Source organism: Macrotis lagotis, chromosome 1 (assembly GCF_037893015.1).
Source record: "Macrotis lagotis isolate mMagLag1 chromosome 1, bilby.v1.9.chrom.fasta, whole genome shotgun sequence".
Lineage (NCBI taxonomy): Eukaryota > Metazoa > Chordata > Mammalia > Peramelemorphia > Peramelidae > Macrotis > Macrotis lagotis.
The window spans coordinates 725889957-725914248 of record NC_133658.1 but is presented as its reverse complement, the minus strand read 5'-3'; the positions used below and the strand labels follow the sequence as shown (position 1 = coordinate 725914248).

Here is a 24292-nt window from a genome sequence, read left to right as displayed (position 1 = left end):
AATATGGATCTAAGTTGTTGAAACTCTGGTTTCATATCCTGACTTTCTAGCTTCATGATAATGGGGAAATCATTTAAGACTCCCCGAGTCTTCATTTCATCATTTGTATTAAAGGAGGATTATAATCCCCATAGTATTTACAGGATAATTTGGGGCTCAAATGAAAAAATGTACATTGTAACTTGCTATATTTCCTGTGACTGGCTTAAAAAAAAGCATAAAGTAATCACCACCGTGCCTTTTTTTAAAAAAAAAATAAAGGCTTAATAATAAGTGTCATTTGCTTTCAGTAAAAGAATGGCTTTATGGAATTGGTTTGAAGTGTAGATGAGGACAGTGGCATTTTTGCATTGTAAACCAGGTAATGAAATCTCTTAAGTCCTTAGGTATAACCATTTTATTCGCTTCATTTGAATAATTCCATATTGCCTTTCTTATTCCTATCATTTTCTGTTACAATGCTATTTTGGCTTTTCTCCCCATTAGATATTCAGGTTCTCCCGCCATTGCTTTATCCACTGCGCCACCTAGCTGCCCCCCCCCATTGGATATTATTTTGAGGAGAATTCAACTTCACCTTGTTTCACCAAATATAAATGAGATAAAGAGTTTTTTTTTCCCTCTATGTGCACTTAAAAAAATAAAGCCTTTTATATTGCCACAGCATAAAAAGATGAAAACATGTCTATGAATTGCATAGGAAGTATTTGTTAACTAGAGGTAATATTTTAGGAAAGCAAAATGAAAATTTAATGCTCTTAGGTACTTGCATGTAATAGAGTGATAGGGAAAATTGACTTTATAGTTCACCTCAGATTACCTTTTTTAGGAAAATATGCAAGTACCTCTAATTGGCAAGCATTTTTTTCAGAATAGAAAGTTAACTATAAAGATAAAGGTGTTTTTTTCGAATTTTAAGTTGTGTTCTTCTTGAATATTATTATTGACATGTTATCAATACATATCAATATAAAACTTTTTTTTTATCAATGGCACCAAGTCTTTTAAATGGAGAACATTAATAATCATGTTTTTTTTAAAATTGTATAATGAAAAGTTAACTTTTTAATGAAATTTATAGTTTGTAATGGAAATTACAGAGGCATCATCATATAATACAAATTTAACTCAAAATCAAGATTATGTGGATTTAAATAATAACTTTAAGTCTTATGTACTTTGTAATCCCAAACAAGTCACTTAACCTTTCTGAACCTCAGTGAATCAGATTTGTGTATTGGTGTGGAAGAGAGAGTTCCCCATGGTCATGAAATAAAGTTTTTTTGCATATTTATATATCATGAAGATTATTTGTAATGATTTATAATTTTCTATTTTTTTTGTGACTTACAGACAGATGCCAGTGGTAAAGCCATATTTTCCAAAGTGATGATAATTACAAGTAAGTCATTTAAAGTTGTTCATAATTCTCAAGATTGAATTTAAATAACCCTTTTACATGTGAATTTTAACTGTTTTGTAGAGTTGCCTGTAAATAATAATGTAGGGAAAAGTAAATAAACTGTTATCCAACTATCTTGATAGTTTTTGTGATTTGAAATTTTTTGATGTTCTCTTTTTTAGTGTGATGCTTAGTATGTTTTAGGAGAAAAACAATAAGAATAGTGGCTTGTTCATGTTCCTTCAAATACTTTGATCTCCCAGTTCTTCTGTGGACACAACTTTCATTCTACCAACTTCAGTACACCTCAGCCTGCTCATATCATTGATGAGAACATCACCCATAATTATTCCCCCTGCATTATGTAGAATATTGAAATTCCTCTATATAACTATAATCTTCTATTCTATTTCTCTCTGTATCTCATCCTTTTTAATATTCACCATGACTTAATCTTCCCCATTCTTTCTGTCTCCCCTCCTCTGTACTTCTAGTTTGTTACTCTTGTTTTGGTCTCTTTTTCTTCTTTCAGCCAGACACTATTAGGTATATACTTGAATCCTTTATCATCCTGTCTTGTCATTAAGTCATGCCTTGATTATACCCTTAACCCTATCTCTTATCCTATTCACATGCTACTGTATGTTCCTGGAGAAAATCAACCAGTTGTACAAGCTGAGTTCACCATAAATTTACGTTATATAATCTAAACTGGCCCTTCACTAATACTGACAATCTTTCACTATTTGATTCTATATAACCCTTTTGACGTGGGCTTTCCAAAATCTTACCTTCTTCTCTCCTCTCTTCAGGGGTCCTTCCCTTGTTCTTTAGTAGTGTACTTCTGTTGTGAACTTTTTTCTTCCTCACTTCATATATATATCTCAGTGCCCAAATTCCTTATCTTTTATTCTCTCCACTTTTGCTCAAGTTTCTTGCAGAGATTTTCTTTACCAAATCTCACTCTTCCACATTTACTTTTAATTCCTATTTCTTCTAGGAACTCTACTCTTTTATCATTTCCTTTCTTTTCTGTCTTTAGTCTTTTGGATCCCCTTTATCTTTAAAAAAAAAAAAAACCTCATCAGACTATCTTTCCCTCAAGCTACAATAGCATATCTTTTACTTTTCACATCCAAACAACCAGAAATTTATTGTCTCTGTTAACTCTATTTCCTCTTTATTTTTCAGACCCTTGTTTTCTGATTTCTAAACCCCACATCTCAATTGAAAATGCTTTGTCCAATATTATCAGCTTTTCTAACTTCTGAGTCTCTTATCCTTTCTAGATACCTCTTAGTATCTTTTGTCATGTTCTTTCATTTCTCCTCCTGAAAGTCTCTTATCCTTTCTAGATACCTCTTAGTATCTTTTGTCATGTTCTTTCATTTCTCCTCCTGAATGTTTTTCCTCTCTATGCTTTTCTAACTACTCAGTTTTCTCCCATCATTTGTTTTTAGTCTCCTATGGTCTGGTCTGGTCTATCTTCATTTTTCTTCTGTTCATTGTGTGGATAATCCCCCATAGGGATATCTTTCTCCAATACAGTGTAAGCTCCTTGAGGATAGAGACTATCACTTTTGTGTTTTTATCTTCAGTACCTGACCCAGTTTGACTTAGTTCATGAATACTTCATAAAATTCTTGTTGAATGATTGGTTGATGATTTCATGAGCTCCCTGCAGATTCACTTATATTTATACAGATAGTACCCTATCTACATTTCTATCTCTCATCTCTCTCCTTTATTCTGAAATAGATTGCCTACTACTTATCTTTGCCTGATCTGATAAATATGTCAAATTTGGTAATGTTGAACCCTTCCCTCTCAACTCATCATTTTTACCAAACTCCACTTCTCTTGACAGCATTAACATGCTTTCAGTTAGCCTAGTTAAGAAGCTTTGAGTCGGGGCGTCTAGATGGCGCAGTGCATAGAGCACCAGCCCTGGAATCAGGAGTATCTGAGTTCAAATCCAGCCTTAAGACACTTAGTAATTACCTAGCTGTGTGGCCTTGGGCAAGCCACTTAACCCCATTGCCTTGCAAAAAATCTAAAAAAAAAAAGAAGCTTAAGAGTCATTCTTAACTTTTTTTTGTTAGCCTCATTTCTCTTTAATCCTTGTCTTCTTCACTCATTCAGCTTCTACTCTAGTTCCTGTTCCCATCATCTTTTTTCTAAACTATAATAACTTTTCTCCAATATATTCTATACAGTTGCCGAATTGATAATGCTAAAACACAGATCTAACTTATCTTTTTTACTTATAAACTCTTCAATGGCTCCCATTACTTTACTTCTAGGTTATGAAATATGTATTTGTTTTACTAGTAATTTATCTAGAGTCTTTTTTGCCTTAGCATAAATGGTCTTTCATAAGTGGAACATGGTTCCTCCTTCACTTCTGCTTCATCAAATCCATTCTTTTAACACATAGTTCAAATACTTCTGTATCTGTGAGATCTTTCCTTATCCCTACTAGTGTTCATGTTCTCACTTTCGTGAAATTACTGTATGTATATACTTTTTATTTCCTTGTGTACATATTATTTCACACCAGTAGAATAGCCCCTCCTAGAAAGGAGGGACTGTTACATATTTTATTCTTATTTCTCAACATTTAATTGATGTTGAATTGATATTTAAAGGATTAGTTTAGATTTTAAGAGTTCTGTAGAACTCTACTGGATTACCCACATGTATTTTCCTTCTTTTCCAGGAATCTACTTTTCTATTCAGTGCAGGAAATTCATTGCTTTTTTCAGGTCAAGTCAGCAAGCATTTATTGATCATTTATTGGCAGACGCTATGTTAAATTCTGGGAATGTATTGATAAGCAGAAAGAAAGACAGGCCTGCTCTTAAGAAGTTCATACTTGAATGGGGGGTGGGGGGAGACGACACATAAAAGGCACCTGAAAGATCATGGAGGGGGAATAGATAAATGAAAAAAAGATGAAGTTTCCCAGTCTTGGTGACATGGAAGAGAAATTTTGAAAAGTCAAGAATGCATCCTGGAGATAAAAGACAACATAGTTGGCCTGGGCATACTCCTTAAAATTTAAGTTCTGTGATGAACCAGCCAATCAGAGGGAACAAAGTTGTTGGAGTATGAAGAAAATTTTTTATATAGAAAAATTTCTTGGAATGTGAATTCATGTTCAAAGTTCACAGTTAATTTTCTGATAAGCCAAAGTTTAGGTTAAATATATGTACTAATTATATGAGTTCTTTGAAATTGGTTGCCAATACTTAGTTATTCTAGAGCAGTTACCAGGAATAGGGTCTATCATTGAACATAGAGAACCAAAAAAAAAAAAAAAAAAAGAATGCTTGAGCTCAAGGTATTTTTATTCCATGATTATATTTATTCTCTCCTGAGGAATTGAAGAGGAATCATTCCTTCCATGTTCTTCACTGCAACAACAAACAAGCAAATAAAAAAGTTAATTCTGTTATAATACTTTTTCTTCTTTGTCACTTGATTGTTTTGTGAATGTGGGCAACTTGTTTAACCTTTCCATGATTCAACTGTCACATTTTTAAAGGGAGGGTAAAAATGCTAACTTCACAAGATTATGAGTTTAAAATGAGAAATATATGTAAAACATTTTGCAGAATTTAAAATGTAAATTGTTACTCTAGATGTATGCTCGTGTACACTTTGGAAAATGTTCTAGAACCTCTGCTGTGATTAGTCCTAACAAAACAATCTTAACATGTATTAGACTGACGAAGGAAGAACACATGGTTTCTGAACTTCATAATCCCTAAGAAAGTTTGGATTTGGGAGAAATAAGGTTTTAAAGAAGCAGTTTGATTAATTAGTAGAGTGCTAGATTTGGAATCAGGAAAAATAGTATTCATGGGTTGAATCCCTCCACTTCCTTGTATCTCAGTCAATTGTCCAATTTCCAAGGTTGTAGATACTGTATTTTGAAGAGTGGGGGAAGTTCCTATGTAGTATCACTTGCATTTAATGTTCATTTACCATAGCTAGGTTTATGTAATTGACTTTCTAAATCCAGTTATGTCTTTAAAGGTTCATCAGGGCAGCTAAGTGATACAGTGGATAGAGAGCACTGGCCTTGGAGTCAGGTTTGATTTCAGCCTCAGACACTTGACACTGTGACCTAGGGCAAGTCACTTAACCCCTCACAACCAGGGCTATCTCTAGTTCTGATTCTATCTAGACACTAGTTCTTTTGTTCTAATTCATGTGCTTTTCTTGGTGTCATCTCCCTGCTGTCATTGTTTTCTTCAAGAACGAAGGACAAGTATTATCAACATAAAGGTCCATCAACTTGGAATTTATTACAAATTTTATTTTTATTTATTACAGTTTTAAAAAGTGTGTCAGATATTTTAAACTATATGAGTTTATATTAGTTTCACATGTAGTAGTATGTTAGATATCTTTTTAACATGTATTTTGCTAATTAAAGGATAATGTGACAAAGGTAAGAAAACAATTCTGACTCCTACAAAGTTTTCATTTTTCTTAAATGTAGTTATTGTGCAGTGCTGCATAATCAAGCTTTTTGCTTCCTCTTTGCTATTTCTTATTAATCATAATAATCTCTTTGTATGAGGTTTTTCTAATTTGACAAAAAGGTTCAGAATCAAACAATTACAACTTTGCAAGGGATGGATCTGTCTAATGATCTTAAAATCAGTAGAATTTGGGGAAATTGACCTCAATGTGGGTTTTGACATTTAGTATTCATTCTATAAAATGTGCTACTTAGAATTAATCAATTTAGTCTTTTCCAACTTTACCTTCCCAACTTAATATTGCCATTTTAGCATACAGTTCATGCACAGACTCGAATTGGTTACAAACAAATTAGCCTTCTTTATGTGAGATTTAACTCTTGGACTGTTTTACTGTCCTAATTCCCCTGTCAAGATTCATTTTCAGAACAGTAATCCCAAAATTGATTTAAGCTATGGAATACATTCAAAATGTAAAATTTTGAGAATGTCTTTACTTGTTATTTAATTTTATTTATATTATTTGTTTAAAGGAAATTTACCTGATCCTGGTAAAGCTCAGGATTTTATGAAAAAATTCACACAAGTTTTAGAAGATGATGAAAAAATAAGAAACCAGTTGGAAATGCTTGTTAGTCCAACATGTTCCTGTAAGCAGGCTGAAGGATGTGTGGTAAGGATAAAATTTCAAATATCTAAAATTTTATTTATTAAAAATATTTTATTTGTCTATTTTTATTTATTTCAGTTTCCTGCCAGTTACTCCTGCATTCTTCCTACATCTTACCCTCATAATAGAAATAGTGAAACAAATAAACAAATGAAAACTTGATAGTAATCAATTAAGAGTATAAGTAGGGAGGGGAAAATCTCCATCCCTCATATCTGTTCTCATTTTGGTAATTTGATCTAAATTCTGAAGTATTTTAGTGTACTTTTCATTTAAGTTGTCATGCTCATTGTCTGTATGTTTCTCTGTTTTCCACTCTTATCAGTTCATTCAAGTCCATTGATGATCTCTGAATCCATCATATTCATCAGATCATAAAGCATAAATTTCCATTAAATACATCGAATACAATTTGTTCATCTATTTACCAAGTAATGGTTACTTACTTTGTTTACAGTACTTTCCTGTAGCAAAACATGTTACTCTGAAAATTTTGGTATTTTTAAGGCTTTTCATTCTGTTACATATTTGGAATATATCTTCATTAGTAAGGTAACTAGGTTAAACATTATGAACAATTTAGTAAATTTCCTTATATTTTAAATAAAAAACATGACTAAAAATTATTTCAATTTACATTTTTTCTATTTTCCACATGGATGATAGTTGTAGCTTTAATTTTTTTTTTGTTTGGTGGTTTTTTATTTAAGTCATTAACATTGTAAAATATGTGTTACAGCGTGAAATTACCAAGAAGTTGGGCAACCCCAAACAACCTACAAATCCTTTTCTGGAAATGATTAAATTCCTCCTGGAGAGGATAGCTCCGGTGCATATAGATACTGAATCTATAAGGTATTTGCAAATATGAAAGTCTCTTATCCTGTGAACTCTCTCAAATTTGTGCAATAGAATTTCATTTTCCTTGTTCTTTATTTTAACTCTTCTTAGTTAAAAATATTCTTTTATTTAGTGTCCAGCTTATGGTTTATTGATATCACATTCCTTGCTTGATTTTGACTGTCACTTTACATATATCTGCATCACTTCTTCTATCAAATGACAGAACTTAAGTGATAGCCTAAATAAACTATAATTAGAAAGAAATCTACCACAAAACAACATATACTATGTTTAGTGCAAACATTTCAGAGGTGATTATTTTAAAAAGCATTGATTGAACAGTCATATAAAAATGATTTAAAATTTTTTTCACCTCTAAAATTGAACAAGCTATCTATTTTTTGTATTTCATAGAAAACTTTTTCTCATATATTGAACTTCTTGAAGGAAAGTTATATAAAAAAGCTCAATTCTGTTACTGTTTTCTTCCTTTTTTAAAGGCTTGGAACTTCATTGATATGTAAATGTTGTATTAAATGATGCTAAAAATGAATTTGGCTAAAGCCTGAAATATTTTTGTTGTGCAAAGGTATTGTATTAGTATTTATGAGGAGATATGACTTATTAGGTATAAACTAGGTGCTTTTTTCTTTTTATTTCACACTTTTTTGTGTTATGATTTTGATTCCTTTCTATCCAAATCACATTCTAAATAAATTGAATTTCTTTCTCTTATAAATTAACCTATATGCCTTTCTTTTATTAAGATATAAAATTTTTTCTGTTATATCTGTTATATCATTTTTCTCATTTCTAAATAAGATATTTCTAAATTGCCTTCAAGCTCTTGAGTTTTTTTTGTCAAAGGTTTGATATCAAAGATAATGTTAGTCTTATTGCCTTTGTGATCTTTGGCAAGTAATTTGACTTTCTTGGGTTCTGGTTTATTTATTTATAGAGTTAAGGGATTGAGCTGGATAGCTTCTGAGTATCAATCCCTCTAGATCTTATACCCTATGAACTTTTTCTTTGGGCATGGCTCATATTGGCTGATAGCATTTTAATCAATCCTAGATATCAATTTTTTTTAAAAAATGTATTTAGTTTAATTCATTTTTTATTTTTAATTTAATTTTTAATTTTTTTTTAAAAGATCCCAACACCATGCCTGTAGTGATAGGATAATGGATTTTATTTAACTTGCAGAAAATATGATTTAGATTTAGTTGTATAAAATGAATTTATTTGGTAATAAGCAATAAATGAGATTTTGGTTCTAATGTTCATATTAGTTTATTTTGACAGATTTTTGTAAAATATGTGTGTGATTCTAAATGCAAAGAATAGGATTATGAAAGGAAAGATGATTTCATAGCAGATTTTTTTAAAATTTATTTTCCAATTACATGCAAAGATAGTTTTCAACTTCATCATTTGAAAATTTTTGAGTTTGTACTGATACAAACATTTTAAACATTAAGGAAGGAAAACTCTTAAGAAAAGACATGTAAGAAATTTTTAAAAGTAAACATGATGGGACAAGCTAGGTGGCTGCAGTGGATAGAGCAGCAACCCTGGAGTTAGGAAGATCTGAGTTCAAATCAAATTTAATAATTCCCTATCTGTGTGACTTTGGGCAAATCACTTGACCCCATTGTCTTGCAAAAACAAACAAAAGTGACCATAGTAGTATGCTTTGCACTGCATTTAGAATCCAAAGTTTCTTCTCTGGATATAGATTTTCCTTAACAAGTCTCAGGATTGTCCTTTATCACTGAACTGCTAAGAGGAGTTTTGTTGATCATAGTTGAGTATTTCACGTACAATGTTCTCCTGACTTCTGCTCACTTCACTCAGCATCAGTTCATGCAAGTCTTTCCAGGCTTTTCTGAAGTTGGCCCTTCATGATTTCTTACAGTAGTATTCCATAACAATCATGTACCATAGCTTGTTCATCCATTCCCCAATTGATGGGCATTACTAGGAACATTTTTTTTTTTTTACAACTATGCCTGTTAGTTAACCTTAACTTTACATGTCTTTCTCTTTTCTTATCCTTTTTAATTAGTTTTAATTAGTTGCTTTTGCTTTGTCTGAGATCAGGATTGCTGACCCTGTTTTTTTTATTTTTACTTCAGTTGAAGCATGATCTATTATCCTCCAGTCATTTTTACTTTTACTTTTACCCTCTGTATATCTCTGCTTCAAATGTTTCTTAATACATTGTCACTTTTTTTAGGTGTTTTTTTTTTTTGCAAGGCAAATGGGGTTACGTGGCTTGCCCAAGGCCACACAGCTAGGTAATTATTAAGTGTCTGAGACCGGATTTGAACCCAGGTACTCCTGACTCCAAGGCCGGTGTTTTATCCCCTACACCACCTAGCCACCCAGCATTGTCACTTTTAAAAAACATATTAGTACTTAAGATTCTAGTTTTTAATCCATTCTACTATCTGCTTTTGTTTTATGTGAGAATTCATCCCATTCATATTTACAGTTAAGATTGCTAATTCTTTCTTTCCCTCCATTTTATCTTCTTCCTCTTTGTGCTTTTCTTTCTCCTTTCCCCTTATCCCCTCCTCACCAATGTTTTGCTTCTGACCCACTGTATCTCTTAATCTGCCCTTCCTTCTACCAGCCCTCTTCCCTTTTCTTCTCCTTTTCCCCTTTTACTTTTTTTGCCTTTCTTTTACTTCTTTTACTTTTTTTACCTTTCTTTTACTTATCCCTTCCCTTTTATCATCCTCACCTTTTTTCTTTCCCCATCCCCTCAATTTTCTATGTATGTTATTCCCTCTTTGAGCCAAATATGTTGGGAGTAAGTTTTACTCAGTGCTCACATCCTCGCTTCTTTACCTTTACTTACTATCTTTTGTGCCTCATTCATGAGCTATTATTTGTCTTCTAACACCTTATTCTCCCATATAATCTTTTTTTATGTCTTAATTATTTTATACTGTGTTCTACCCACACTTTCTTTCACAGTATACTTTTTTCAACTTTCATGATAGAAGTATAGTTATCAAGAACTATATCATAATCAATTCAAATTCACACCCTCTTAAAGAACAATCCCTCCCTACTGTCCCAATATAAATGCAGTCTTCAAGAGCTGAGTTTGTTGTATTCCCATCCCTCTTTTCAAGTACTGTCCCTTCCACTGAACCCTATAGGAATACAAGCCTCAAAAGCTAAAGGTATGATCACATTACAGTCAGTTTATACTTCTGTTGTCTTAAGAGAAATACAATTCTTAAGAGTTAACTATAAGGCAGCTGGGTGGCACAGTGGATAAGAGTATTGGCCCTGGAGTCAGGAGTACCTGGGTTCAAATCTGGCCTCAGACACTTAATAATTACCTAGCTGGATTTGCCTTGCAAAAAACAAACAAACAAACAAAAAAAAAAAGAGTTAACTAACATTTTCCCCCTTTCTGTGTTTACCTATTTATGCATCTCTTGAGTCTTGTATTTGAAGATCAGATTTTTTTTGGTCTTTTTATCAGGTAATTTCGAACATCCTGTTTCTTGAAAATTCATCTTTACTCCTGAAAGAATATAGTGAATTTTGAAAAGTAGTTTATTCTTCCAGAATATCATATTCTAGACCCTCTGATCCTTTAATGTTGAAGCTGCTAAGCCCTCCATAATCTGACTATGATTCTGGCATTTAAGTTGCTTCTTTTTGGCTGCTTATATTATTTTTTCTTTAATTTAGAATTCTGAAATTTGGCTACAATTTTCCTTGGAGTTTTTATTTGCAGATTTCTTTTTGATGAATTCTTTCAAGGACTATTTTATCTTATTGTTTTAGGATATTAGAACAGTTTTCCATGATAATTTCCAGGCTCTTTTTTTTTGAGTGTGGCTTTCAGGTAGACTATAATTTGAAAATTTTCTCCTGGATCTCTCTTCCAGGGTCACTTGTTTTTCCTAAGAAATGCTTTACATTTTTTTTTTTCTTTTTCAACCTTTTGGTTTTGTTTGATGGAATGTTGATGTCTCATTGAGTCAATCATTTCCATTTGTCCAGTTCTAGTTATTATAAGGTTTTGTTTTCTTGAGTTAGCTTTTTTGTTTCCTTTTCCAATTGGTTAATTCTGTTTTCTAGCTGACCAATTTTACTTTTAGAGATTTTTGTTTTCTTTGGTAAATTTTTTATAATTCTCTAATTCTCCTGCATGACTCTCATTTCTTTTCTCCATTTTTCTTCTTCCTCTCTTCTTTGTTTTTTTTTTTTTCAAAATCCTTTTTGAGCTCTTCCATGAGACCTTTTTTGAAATTGAGACCAGTTCATCAACCCTTTAGAGGCTTTTCAGGTAGGCATTTTTATCATTGCTTTCCTCTTTTGAGATGACATTTTTAATACCCTATCGGAAAAGTAGCTGTCAATGATTAGTGCTCTTTTGGGGTTTTTTTTTTTTTTTTTTATCATTTTGTTGCTTGAGCTGTGTTCTGTGGTATAGGGTGTAAAGTTATTTTTTCTTCTGATGGTTGGGGTTCTGGTCCCTGATTTTCTGCTCTGGCATTTTCAATATTTTTGGTTTTCTCCCTGCACTAGGATGTCCCAAAGCTGCACCAGCCTCCCAGGGTTTAAAACCTTGCTCTCAGAACTAGAGTTGGGCCCTCACTGCTGTCAGAGTTGTGCTTGGCCCTTAGCTGTCCAGGAGCTAAAACTCTTTCACTGGCTCCCCAGTTCTCCAGCCTGTACTGGGCTGTATTCCCCTTTTACCCACCTGGCAGGCCTTTTCCTGAAATTCCTCAAAGATATGTTGCTGAAAAGTTGTTTCACTGGTGTTTTGGTGGGTTCTGTCACTTTAAGAGCTGTTTAGAGGCTTCATTTAAAATTGTTTTGGGAAAAGCTCCACTAATTTTGCATCACCATCTTGGATTTTATAATTCTTGATTATCAATGTAGGACATTTGTTTGGGATGGCAAGATCTATACTATGACCATTTTTTTTAATGAGGTAGAGGACAAGTAGTTTAAGAGGTGAGCAGGTTAGGACCTGAGAGAGTTAGAGGTAAAGGCTGTGCCACCAGGAGAGAGTCAAGTGAGAATAAATTTAATTCGGTTCAACATTTAATTTTTACTTTTGGTAAGGAGCTAAATTAGACTCTAGATTTACAAAGAAAAAAATACTTACTACATACAAGGAGTTTAAATTCTTCCCTCATTCCATCCTTGAGCATTTGACTTTTGGATCCCTTAAGGAGGAGCTTTGTTTCTTCATTTTAAATTTCTTCTTCTATTCAGCTCATCATTCTAGTTTGAAGTTTTTTTTAACCCTAATTCTGTTATTTAATGCATTAGCTAATCCTTTCAGCTTCATATTCCTTATCAATTTACTGTTTGTTTTCATTTAGTTCGTTGATAAAAATTTTGAGCACAACATGGTCAGGAACAGAGCTTTGTGACCCTTTACTGAAGAAAATCTCTTCAAATTGATTTAATTAAAATCCTTTGGATGTTAGTTAAGTAGTTCTAAACAATTCAACAAGCTATTATATATGTAGCGAAGAAGTGTCAAAGTCTGGCCTGCTGCCAAAGTTGTAAAACTCTCTCTTGTAACCATGAATCAGATTTAAATGTAATTGGGCAATATTTAACAAAAATAAATAGAAATACAGTAATGGATAATGTTAATTTTTGGTTTTCTGCATCAGTATGCTGCTTTCATAGTTCTTTTTTACTTAGCTTGGCACTGGGGAGAAGAAATGGGCAAAATATAATCCCTACCCTTCACATGCTAATTTTGTGGTTTATGATAGTCACAAAAAAATTATAACAAAATACTTAAGTATAGTAGATAGATGCAAACAAAATAAGATCAGGAAAGTATTTATTGAGGAGGTTGATGATATTTGAGTTGAACTTAAAAGGACAGGTAGTAATTCATCAAGAGTAGGGATACCATTCTAGTTATGAGGAATAACTTGAACAAAGGGATAAGACCAAAATTTTCCAAGGAACATATATAAAGTATAGAATATGTGAAGGAGAAAAATGGTGATCAATAGTGTTGGAGAGAGCTGCTTTATTATGGAGTCTTAAATGCTATGCAATATATTGAAATATAAAAACAAGTGAAGATTTTCTCATGTGTAGTGACATGACTAGATTTATGGATTAAAAAGATAATTCTGCCAGTTTTTTAAAGGATTGGTTTTGTGCTGGAGTATGGAATTAACAGAAATAAAAGGACCTGCATTAATTTGGTGAAAGTGGAAATAGAAGAGGAAATGTTATATGAATAGAATTGACAGGAATGGCAAGTAATTTATATGAGAAGTGAGAAGAAGGAAAAATCAAAGTTGAAAACATAACTGCCACTGAGTAGTTTTAAAAGAATTTTTATATTTTTAGATTTGTATCTTATTCACAAGGATATGATAAGATATATTAATAGATGAAATGCAAGTAACATATATCCATAACATTCCTCTGATAGCAAACATATCAAAAAGGAAATTAGTTTGTCATAAATTATATTTGAAGTCACATGAGCTTTTGGTGCTCAGCATAACCTTTTCAACTGCTTTTCAGTTATTGGAATGAGTACCATTGATAACTTCAAGTAGCCATTTGCTTCCCCTTTTTGATAAAAGATGTTTAAAATATTCTTGTAAGTTATCCTACATACCCCTATTCCTCAAATATTCAACAATTTCTAGTTCATTCAGTACCTGATTAGGTAATGTTATTAAGTAATATCTTGATATTCTCGTTTCTGATCTTGGATTTCAGTTCTTTTCAAATTTTTTTTTCTATTTCATTATAAAGCTTTTTTTTAACATGGTGCCTTATATATGGCTGGTGCAGGACACATGTTTTTCCTTCCCTGTATTCCCATCCAAATGTTCTCAATCATTCTTATTAGGGTCAAGAATATAGGTAGAGTTCTTATTCTGGGTAAAGAAGACTTGTTGGTTTTTTTTTCTGAAAAGAGAAATGGGAAAGCATGAGACAAGAGATGTATATTAAGTTGGAAAGAGGAAAGTTTAGGCAGCTCTGTTTATTGATGGTCTTGCTTTTTAGTTAGTTGTGTGATAATTAGTTTATGAAGGGAAAAGTTATAGGAGAATAGAGAAGGGTAGTCAAGAAATGAATTAAAAGGTTTACTGAGCAGGAGGGGAGAATACAATAGGAGTTACTATGAGTGTTGTAGACTTAGCATGGTAAAGCTGTGTAGCAAAGGAACAAACTTACTTCATTCGCTCCTTTTATCTCTTCAGTTTCTCCCTTTCTACTGTCTTCTCATCTCTGCTCAAAACAAGTCTTCTCCATCCTCCCCCCCCAAACAAAGAATTTCCTACTTAAGTATTTCTCAAAAAGAGGAACAGTGGTAGAAAGACAGGTTTTAAAGATAAGCAATGAATGTAATGTTGGTTGAAAAGTTCCACCAATAGTAATAGTAGTAGTAATAATAATAACAACAACAAATCTAAGGAAGTTCATTAATGTCATCTCTCTTCCATATTTCTGTTAATTGCTATAATTAAATACTTTGATAAACAGTCCCTGACTTAGGTAGAAGATTGATGTTATTCTTTAGAGCCTAAGGATCATTGGTGCAATTCTCTAGGATGGAGGAAAATCTGATAGTAAGATTGATTAACCAAACCCATCCCCTTATTCCAGTCCCATGTTCAAGTCATGCTTACAGCCAAATGTGGAACATGCTTATTCTGGTGAGAATTGCTTAAATTGCATTCCTTGATTTTTATTGGAATCCTTTTTTGCCCTCTTTGTTATAAAGGATTAAAACTCTATGAAAATGGTTAGGAGAAGGGATGTATTGGGAAATGATATGAAAATGAAAGATTAGCAATTTTAGAAATTCTATAACCCACTTGAATTCACTAATTTATTGCTATGCTTTTTTATTCTTTTGAACCTATATCTATATCATTATTAGAAGATTATTTCATTGTTTTATTGAATCCAAGATCACTCTTTAATGGTACTGATTGCAATCAGTCCACACCTAAGTGTTTGACCTACCATAGAAATCCTTTATGGAAGGTTCATGTAAGATTTTTCACTTCGATTCTTAAGTGAGTAAAAATATCATGTTACTTATTTCCTTACATATATTAATTACTGATGCCTTTTTTTGGTTTGTTTTTTGTTTTTGCAAGGCAATGGGGTTTAGTGGCTTGCCCAAGGCCACACAGCTAGGTAATTATTAAGTGAATTTGAACTCAGGTACTCCTGACTCCAGAGCCGGTGCTCTATCCACTGCGCCACCTAGCTACCAATACTGATGCCTTTTGTGTATTTTTCATGGTTTTATTATCTTCTGTGATTTTTGGCTAGTAGTTTAGTATCTTTTCCTTTTGAATGGCTTTAGAACTGATTTTTCAGTATCTTGAAAACTGTGCTCTTAGGAGCATGCATATCTTCTGTGTATAATAGATTTCTTCACTTCCCTTTCTGCTTGCTCATATGCCACATTGAGCATTGAAATACTAGAGTTCCCTTGTAAAAGCTTTACCATCATATAAAAATATCATGTTTTAGAAACGTTGACATATTCTTTTTAATTGGGTGATATTATCTTTGAATTTTCACTTTAAATACTCTTGAAATGATTTGGTTGAATTCAGTTTCACCCCAAGCTTTCTTTGAACATTTTTGTCCTCTTTTATTCCCACTTTGTTGTTAGCTAATGTGGCACATAATCCTTGGTCCTCTTCTGTGATATCATTACAAGACATTTTATTTTCTGAACTAATGTTTTTCCTGGTTCCCGAATTTCTCTGTGACATTCACTTTACCTTAATGCTAGTGTCATCTGTCTGTTGATTGTGTTCATTTCATCTTGTATTTGTTTGTACATAGTTGTTTGCATATTGTATCTCCTGTCATATTGAGAGTTCTGTCTTTTATTTTTGATTGTATTCTCAGTACTTCACATAGTGTTTGACCTATAGAAATGTGGATTCTTAGTAAATGCTTAATGACTTTCTACAGCTTCATCAGTGTTATGAATATCAACCACCTTTTATTTGTTGTTGGTTGCTGGAGACACAACACAAATACAGAAATGAAACTGTTCATACTCTTAAGCTTGCATTTTCCTTAAGTATTCCTTTACACAAGGAAGTATTATTGTTGAAGGTAGCTTGAGGAGAATACATGATCTTGGCTTTCAAGCTGGAAGAGTCTTTTACAGCTGGCAGCTTTGACCCAACTTCTCCCTCCTTCCCATATCTTTTGACTGGCTGAGACAATAAAAGGACTAAGTGACCTAGATTCACAGAAGGATAAGGTATTAGAGGCAGGAATGATTTGAACTAGTTAAAAATCACTTGTTTATTAAAAAAACCCTTCCATTTATGTCAAATACTGCTAACTGTTGAGAGATACAAAAACAAAAGTCGAATTCCCTTGGCTCTCATGGAGCTAGCCTACTTTTTTACAGAGAAAGCATGAGGATCATGGAAGGCTTCCCTGGGTAAGGTGGCATATCCTCTGGGCTTTAAGAGAAGAAAGAGTAGAAGATCTTTTATTAAAATTTGCTGTAACCTTTCTTAGGTAAAGGTTTGAAACAGAAGGACTTTCCTTTTAAAGAAATGACACAAAGTCAAGAGGTCAAGCTAAAACATTAGATAATAGCATTCAAAAAGATTTTGACAGGCTGAAATATTTAATCTAATTAAATTAAAATGATTAAGATGATGATGATGATGATGATGATGATGATGATTGTTCTTCATTCTGTTAGAAGAGGGGGAGGTGATGGGGGAGGTGATGCCATGACAAGCACATGAATTGGATTGGGGGGTGGGGGTGGAGGGAGACTGGGCTAAGGTACCAGCCTCACTTTCTCCTCTGGAGTCAATGGGTCCAGTGGCTAGACATGAATCAAGATGACTGGAGATGGCTCTGGATGTGAGACAGTCAGAGTTAAAGGACTTGCTCAAGGTCACACCAACTAGTAAGTGTCTGAACATACCAAAAAAAAAAAGATCAGTGACATACCAGGCTTGCTAAAGCTGACCTAGGTTAGAAAAAAAATGGTCAAATTTCCTTTGTACTTAAGGACTGGATTGTGTCTATAAAGAGTCCCTGCATTTGCAGTCTGGGATGGGGGGTGGGGTCGTAAGAGGACCCATATTTACTCCCTCAAAAAAAAACAATTAAAGTGAGATGAATATAATATATTATACTTGAATCCAAAAAAAAATAATTTCACAATTCTAGGATGAGATGATTTGACGAGAATATTTCTGAAAAAGATCAGTGGTTTTAAATGGATTACAAGCTTAATATAAATGAGCAGTGTGTGATCTAAACATGATATAGTCTTGTGCTGAATTTCCAGAAATTAAGGAGGTGATAATTTCCCTGTCCTATGCCTTGATCCTACAATATCTAGAGTATTACGTTCTTTTCTGGGCCCCACAGATAAAGAAAAGAACATTGAAAAGCTGACAAGAATCTCTGGAGAAAGAGGAAATTTCTGTGATTCTTTGATTTTATATAACTATTTTTTCTAAACATTATTAAATATTATAGTGAAGTTCTACTGTATCTTTACCACTGTGACAACTTTTCACATTTAAAAAGATTTTTGCAATAGGAATAATTTTTTTCTTTTTTGGAGTAGTTCATTTCTATCCTTGATTATACAGAAAATTATAGATGTTTTTATTTTGACCATATCATTTGATTCTAAAGTCTATTTATTATTGGTACTTTGACAAGTCTACTACCAAATCATTTAATTATTTTAATAAAGTTTGACCATTCTAATATTCTCATAAATAATTACAATTAGTTAACATTATTATTAGTTTACTTTTTCTAAAAGGTAAAATCAATAACTCCCCCCCCCCCCCAGTTACATGTAGAGATAGTTTTCAGCATACATTTTTATAGAATTTTCTCTCAGGTATCCCCAAGATAGCAAGCAGTCTGAGATAGGTTAATATGTATATGTACAATCATGTTAGACATATTTCCATAATAGTCAAACTTTGAAAAAAAAGAATCAGGAGGGGCAGCTAGGTGGCGCAGTGGATAAAGCACCGGCCCTGGAGTCAGGAGTACCTGAGTTCAAATCTGGTCTCAGACACTTAATAATTACCTAGCTGTATGGCCTCGGGCAAGCTACTTAATCCCATTTGCCTTGCAAAAACCTAAAAAAATAAAAAATAAAAATAAAAAAGAATCAGGACAAAAGGGGAAAAAACACAAGAAAAAAAATTTTAAAGTTAAAAAAAACAGCCAGTTAACGTTAATATAGTTAAGTATGCCATTTTCCATCATAAATCTTTAAGTCAAGATTGTCTTGATCATTGCATTGATGAGAAGAGCTATTTCTATCATAGCTGATCATCTCATTGTTACTGTGTTCAGTATTCTGATTTTTCTCATTTTACTCAACATCCATTTGTAAGTCTTCCCAGATTTGTCTCAAATCTGCCTTTTCTTCATTTCTTCTAGAACAATTGGTATTACATTACATTTATATGCCACAGCTTGTTCTTTTATTCCCTAATAAGTGGGCATCCTTTCAATTTCTAATTCTTTGCCACTATAAAATTCTCAGCTTAAAAATTAGCCTGCTATCTTCAATCTTAACATTTAATTAATTTATCCTTAAAAATCTCCTACATTTATTGAATTTTGAGTCCTGCCAGTGGTTGCTCTGCCAGAACCAGATGTTCTCAGCCTTTGTCTTAAATCAATTTCCTTTTAAACTCTTTGAATAAATATAAAAGAAATGATATTTTTGAAAAATATCTGCATTTAGAATTTTTTTTTGGAAATTCTCTGTGGTATTTTTCCATATGAAAGTATATGGAACTTTGAATAGATTTGATGTATAATTTTATGTAGGTATGAACAACTTGAAGATTTTTTTCCTTTGGCAGTAGGGGTGATTTTTCAAAGTGACAACTTCTTTCTTCTTTAGTGCTCTTATTAAGCAAGTGAACAAGTCAATAGATGGAACAGCAGATGATGAAGATGAGGGTGTTCCAACTGATCAGGCAATCAGGGCAGGCCTTGAATTGCTTAAGGTAAGTAGGCTTTAGGCTTTGTATGTCTTCCCCATTAGAATATAAACTCCTTCTGATTTATAGTTATTAATTTTTTTTACTTATATCACTGATATCTGTCACATAAATAATGTGTTGGTAGATTGAAATATATGGTTAATACAGTTAGCATATTCTTATTATGATTCTATATATAATGGAAAATATGCATTTCTTTAAATTTACATATTTTCAGGGTTTAAATTACACATACTGCATAATGCAGCTTTGTAAGAGTAATTTCCATTTCATATCCAACTTAACTTTGTGAAATTTAAAATGTTCTATTTTTAATATTTAAAACTGTGAGTCTCAATTTACTGTAGAGGAAGAATTAACAGAACCTGATAGCTAATTAGAAGCGGGTATAGGTCCTGTTTAAAAATGTGTGTAAGAAACCCAGGGAGTAAAAAGAAAGAATCAAAGAAAGCCTTCAACTCATAGACTTGCCAATGAGATGATGTATGTTGGAAAGAAGTTCAATTTGAAATACATAATAATAATAATAATAATAATAATAATAATAATAATAATAATAATAATAATAGCATTTTTATAGTGCTTTAAATCTTTTTTTTTTTTTTTTTAGGATTTTGCAAGGCAAATGGGGTTAAGTGGCTTGTTCAAGGCCACACAGCTAGGTGTCTGAGGCCAGATTTGAACTCAGGTACTCCTGACTCCAGGGCCAGTGCTCTATTCACTACGCCACCTAGCTGCCTCAAGTGATTTAAATGTTGCAAAGCCCTTTTGCCTATAATATTTAAACTCATCCTCAAAACAACTCTGAGGCAATTACTTTTATTTATACCCTATTTTACATGTGAAGAAACTGAGACTGAAAGAATTAACTTGTCCAGGGTCACATAACTAGGCATTATTTGAGGCAGGATTTGCACTCAGATCTTGTGAATCCAAGTTCAGTACTTTTTTTTAAAGATTTTATTTATTTTGAGTTTTACAATTTTCCTCCTAATCTTACTTCCCTCCCCCACCCCCACAGAAGGCAGTTTGCCAGTCTTTACATTGTTTCTCTGGTATACATTGATCCAAATTGAATGTGATGAGAGAGAAATCATATCCTTAAGGAAAAAACATAAAGTATAAGAGTTAGCAAGATCAGACAATAAGATATCAGATTTTTTTTTCTCTAAATTAAAGGTAATAGTCCTTGGTCTTTGTCCAAACTCCACAGTTCTTTCTCTGGCTACAAATGATATACTCCTTTGCAGAGAGCCCCAAATTGTCCCTGATTGTGGCACTGACAAAGTGTGCGAGTCCATGAAGGTTGATCATCACCCCCATGTTGCCGTTAGGGTGTACAGTGTTTTTCTGCTTCTGCTCATCTCACTCAGCATCAGTTCATGCAAATCCTTCCAGGCTTCCCTGAATTCCCATCCCTCCTGGTTTCTATTAGAACAATAGTGTTCCGTGACATACATATACCACAGTTTGCTAAGCCATTTCCCAATTGAAGGGCATTTACTTGATTTCCAATTCTTTGCCACCACAAACAGGGCTGCTATGAATATTTTTGTATAAGTGATGTTTTTACCCTTTTTCATCATCTCTTCAGGATATAGGCCTAGTAGTGGTATTGCTGGATCAAAAGGGTATATTTTGTTGTCCTTTGGGCGTAATTCCAAATTGCTCTCCAGAAAGGTTGGATGAGTTCACAGTTCCACCAATAGTGTGATAGTGTCTAGATTTCCCACATCCCTTCCAACAATGATCATTATCCTTTCTGGTCATCTTGGCCAGTCTGAGAAGCTTTAATTTGCATTTCTCTAATAAGTAATGATTTAGAGCAATTTTTCATATGACTATGGATTGCTCTGATCTCCTCATCTGTAAATTGCCTTTACATATCCTTTGATCATTTGTCAATTGGGGAATGGCTTTTTTTTTTTAGGTTTTGGGTTTTTTTTTTTGGAAATGGCTTTTTTAAAAAAATAATTTGACTCAGTTCTCTGTATATTTTAGAAATGAGTCCTTTGTCAGAAACATTAGTTGTAAAGATTGTTTTCTAGTTTACATTTCTTTTGATCTCCAAGCCCAATACTCCTGAACCACTTACCTTAGTCAATAATTCATAGCCTGTCTTTTTAGGCAGCTTAAGATAGTGGATTGAGGGTGAAAAATTGTGACCAAAAATATTGATTGGGGACATTAATCTCTTTAGGTAAGGGCCAAAATATAGACCCTATTTTGTCAGTTACTGGTCTGATATGAGGAGGCTTCATTTAACTTCTTTGTGCCTCAATTTAAAATCTATTAAATGAGGAAGCTGAATGACATAATACAACAATAATGACAGCAACTGACACTATTTAATGCTTTAAGTTTTTCCTTAGTCCTTTACATTGTCACATTTGATCTTCACAAAAATCATGTGCAAAAAATTATAGTTATTACCCCCATTTTATAAATGAGGAAAATTGAGTGACTTGTATGGTCTCACAGTTTTAATTAAATCAGAGGTGGGGTATCAAGTCCAACACATCTTTGTATTTTCTGCTGCTCATGTCATACTCTGGATTTTATGAAATTGTGAAGATATATGAACTTCCAAAAGTTTTCTTAATCTTCATTGACAAGAGTCAAAAATTAAGCCTTCAAGAGTTGCTGGGATCAAAAAAAAAGTTAATGTCATAGAAAGTATCCTCTGAGTGATAGCATTATTAAACTTAAATGATGTATTGAAGTGAGGCTTTAAAATGTTTCCTTGACTTCTTGAAAACTAAGACCAGTTTTCTTCTGTCTTGGCTATAGTACCAGTGGAATAAAGGGTTACTATGGTTGATGCTAGAATCACTGAATGTTGTTAGAGTTGGGAGGGAACATGGAGATCTGCTCTATAACATTTCATTTTACATATGAAGAAACAGATTCAGAGTTTTAAAATTAGTAGTAATATGTTAGATAAAAATCTCTGTTTTGATAAGAGAAACATTTGAACATTTATGAAGATAAACCAAAGTGATAAACATTTTAAAATAATTTTTTTAAGGTACTCTCATTTACACATCCTATCTCATTTCATTCGGCTGAAACTTTTGAATCTCTTCTGGCTTGCCTAAAAATGGATGATGAAAAAGTAGCAGAAGCTGCATTACAAATTTTCAAAAACACTGGAAGCAAAATTGAGGAAGATTTCCCACATATCAGATCGTGAGTTGAATTTATTCCATTTCTGTTCACTTCTTAAGCAAGTAGAAATACTTTCCATAGGACTATTTTTTCTCTAATATTCAACTTTTTTTCAGAAAATTTAATCATAAATAGTATCAGAACTGTTGTTAATCAGAGAAAAACTCTAGAAACTCATAGCAATTATTATCTGTAATAAGAGTTGTAGTCTCCTGCACAAGACTGGTTCCTTATTTTAAACTGACAATGAATGGCAAGTACCATGTCAGATAATATTGAATTCAGAAAGGTAATTTATGTTTTGGTATTCTGTAGTCATTGGTCCTTTTGAGAGTTCAGAAGTAAATGTTTTTATAAGAACAGTTGAAGAGCTTTAGTCAATATGTTCGTCTATTCTTGAAACATTTTTAAAAATAAATAAAACTTTTCTTTTTACTCTAGAATATTTCTATTAATTTTTAGCTGTGCCAAGGAGCTTGCATGCATGCGTGCATGTGTATGTCTGCTTCAAGGGCAGGGGAGTTGAGGAAGGAGATTGAACAATTAATTAAATATTGGTCCAGAAGGAAAAGCACAACAATATAAGAGTCTTTGTAATGTTAATGGGATCTCCAGGATTTAAATTAAAAATTGATAGGAACACATTTAATTTTTCAAAGTCAATTTTTAGACCCACATTCTTATAAGTACAATTCTCAGAATTTCACAGGAAAGTAAATCACTATTTTAAATATAAAATAAAAATTTTGGAAATAAAAGTAAGCAAGATAGTGTGATATTCTCTTTATGGTTTAGAATAATAGTCCTCTTGTGGGGTTTAATTTTATTATACCAATGTAAGTGTTATATAGGGCTACTTAATTTGATTTTTGAAAAAAAAGCAGAATCTGTCACATTAGTTTTTACTAATAAATACTAATAAAATTTATTCTTGGAAATTTGTCTTTCTACATTTAGGATATTTTAAATGCATACACAATAAAATGTAAATATATTGATTGTTTTTTCAAGGCAGGTAGGATTAAGTGACTTGACCAAAGTCGCACAGCTAGATAATTTTTAATTGTCTGAGACTGAATTTGAACTCAGGTCATCCTGAATCCAGGGCCAGTGTTCTATCCATTGTGCTATCTACCTGCCCTAATATATCGATTTTTTTTTTTGTTCATATTTCCCTACTTTCTATTTCTTAATTTTATTTTAGGGCACTGCTTCCAGTTCTACATCACAAAGCTAAAAAAGGGCCTCCACGTCAAGCCAAATATGCTATTCATTGTATCCATGCAATATTTTCCAGTAAAGAGACACAGTTTGCACAAATATTTGAGGTAAACAAATCCCTTTTTTTAAAAAAGGCTGTTTCCTACATTTTTCTAATACAAATTTATGATATTGTTACATAATTAAGACTTAGAATATATTTTATCCTATTGAATGTTTTGCTTTCTAGCATTTTAGGAATATATGTGTTTATAAAATTTATAGATCTCAATGCAAAAGTTATGAAAATACATTTTTGCGGGTTTGTGAAGAGCTTTTAAATTGATTTTCAACAATTCAAAGTGACTAGAGGTTTTATGAGAAGGAATTTGATTATGCTTTCTAATGTGTATATGTATATGTATATAGTGTTGATGACAAATATTTAAGAAATATACATATTCTTATATGAATTAATTATAATTCA

General features: G+C 32.5%; 1 protein-coding gene across 10 annotated transcripts in view; it reads left to right on the top strand.

The window, feature by feature from the left end:
• PDS5B (PDS5 cohesin associated factor B) overlaps nucleotides 1–24292 on the top strand; it is a 249318-nt gene that overhangs the window by 130852 nt on the left and 94174 nt on the right. For all 10 annotated transcript variants that reach the window (XM_074216065.1, XM_074216066.1, XM_074216063.1 and 7 more), the window contains 6 exons: nucleotides 1354–1402; nucleotides 6429–6568; nucleotides 7305–7420; nucleotides 19335–19440; nucleotides 22466–22626; nucleotides 23810–23933. In XM_074216065.1, the coding sequence (XP_074072166.1) occupies nucleotides 1354–1402; nucleotides 6429–6568; nucleotides 7305–7420; nucleotides 19335–19440; nucleotides 22466–22626; nucleotides 23810–23933 (696 nt within the window). The remainder of the gene's footprint in view (nucleotides 1–1353; nucleotides 1403–6428; nucleotides 6569–7304; nucleotides 7421–19334; nucleotides 19441–22465; nucleotides 22627–23809; nucleotides 23934–24292) is intronic.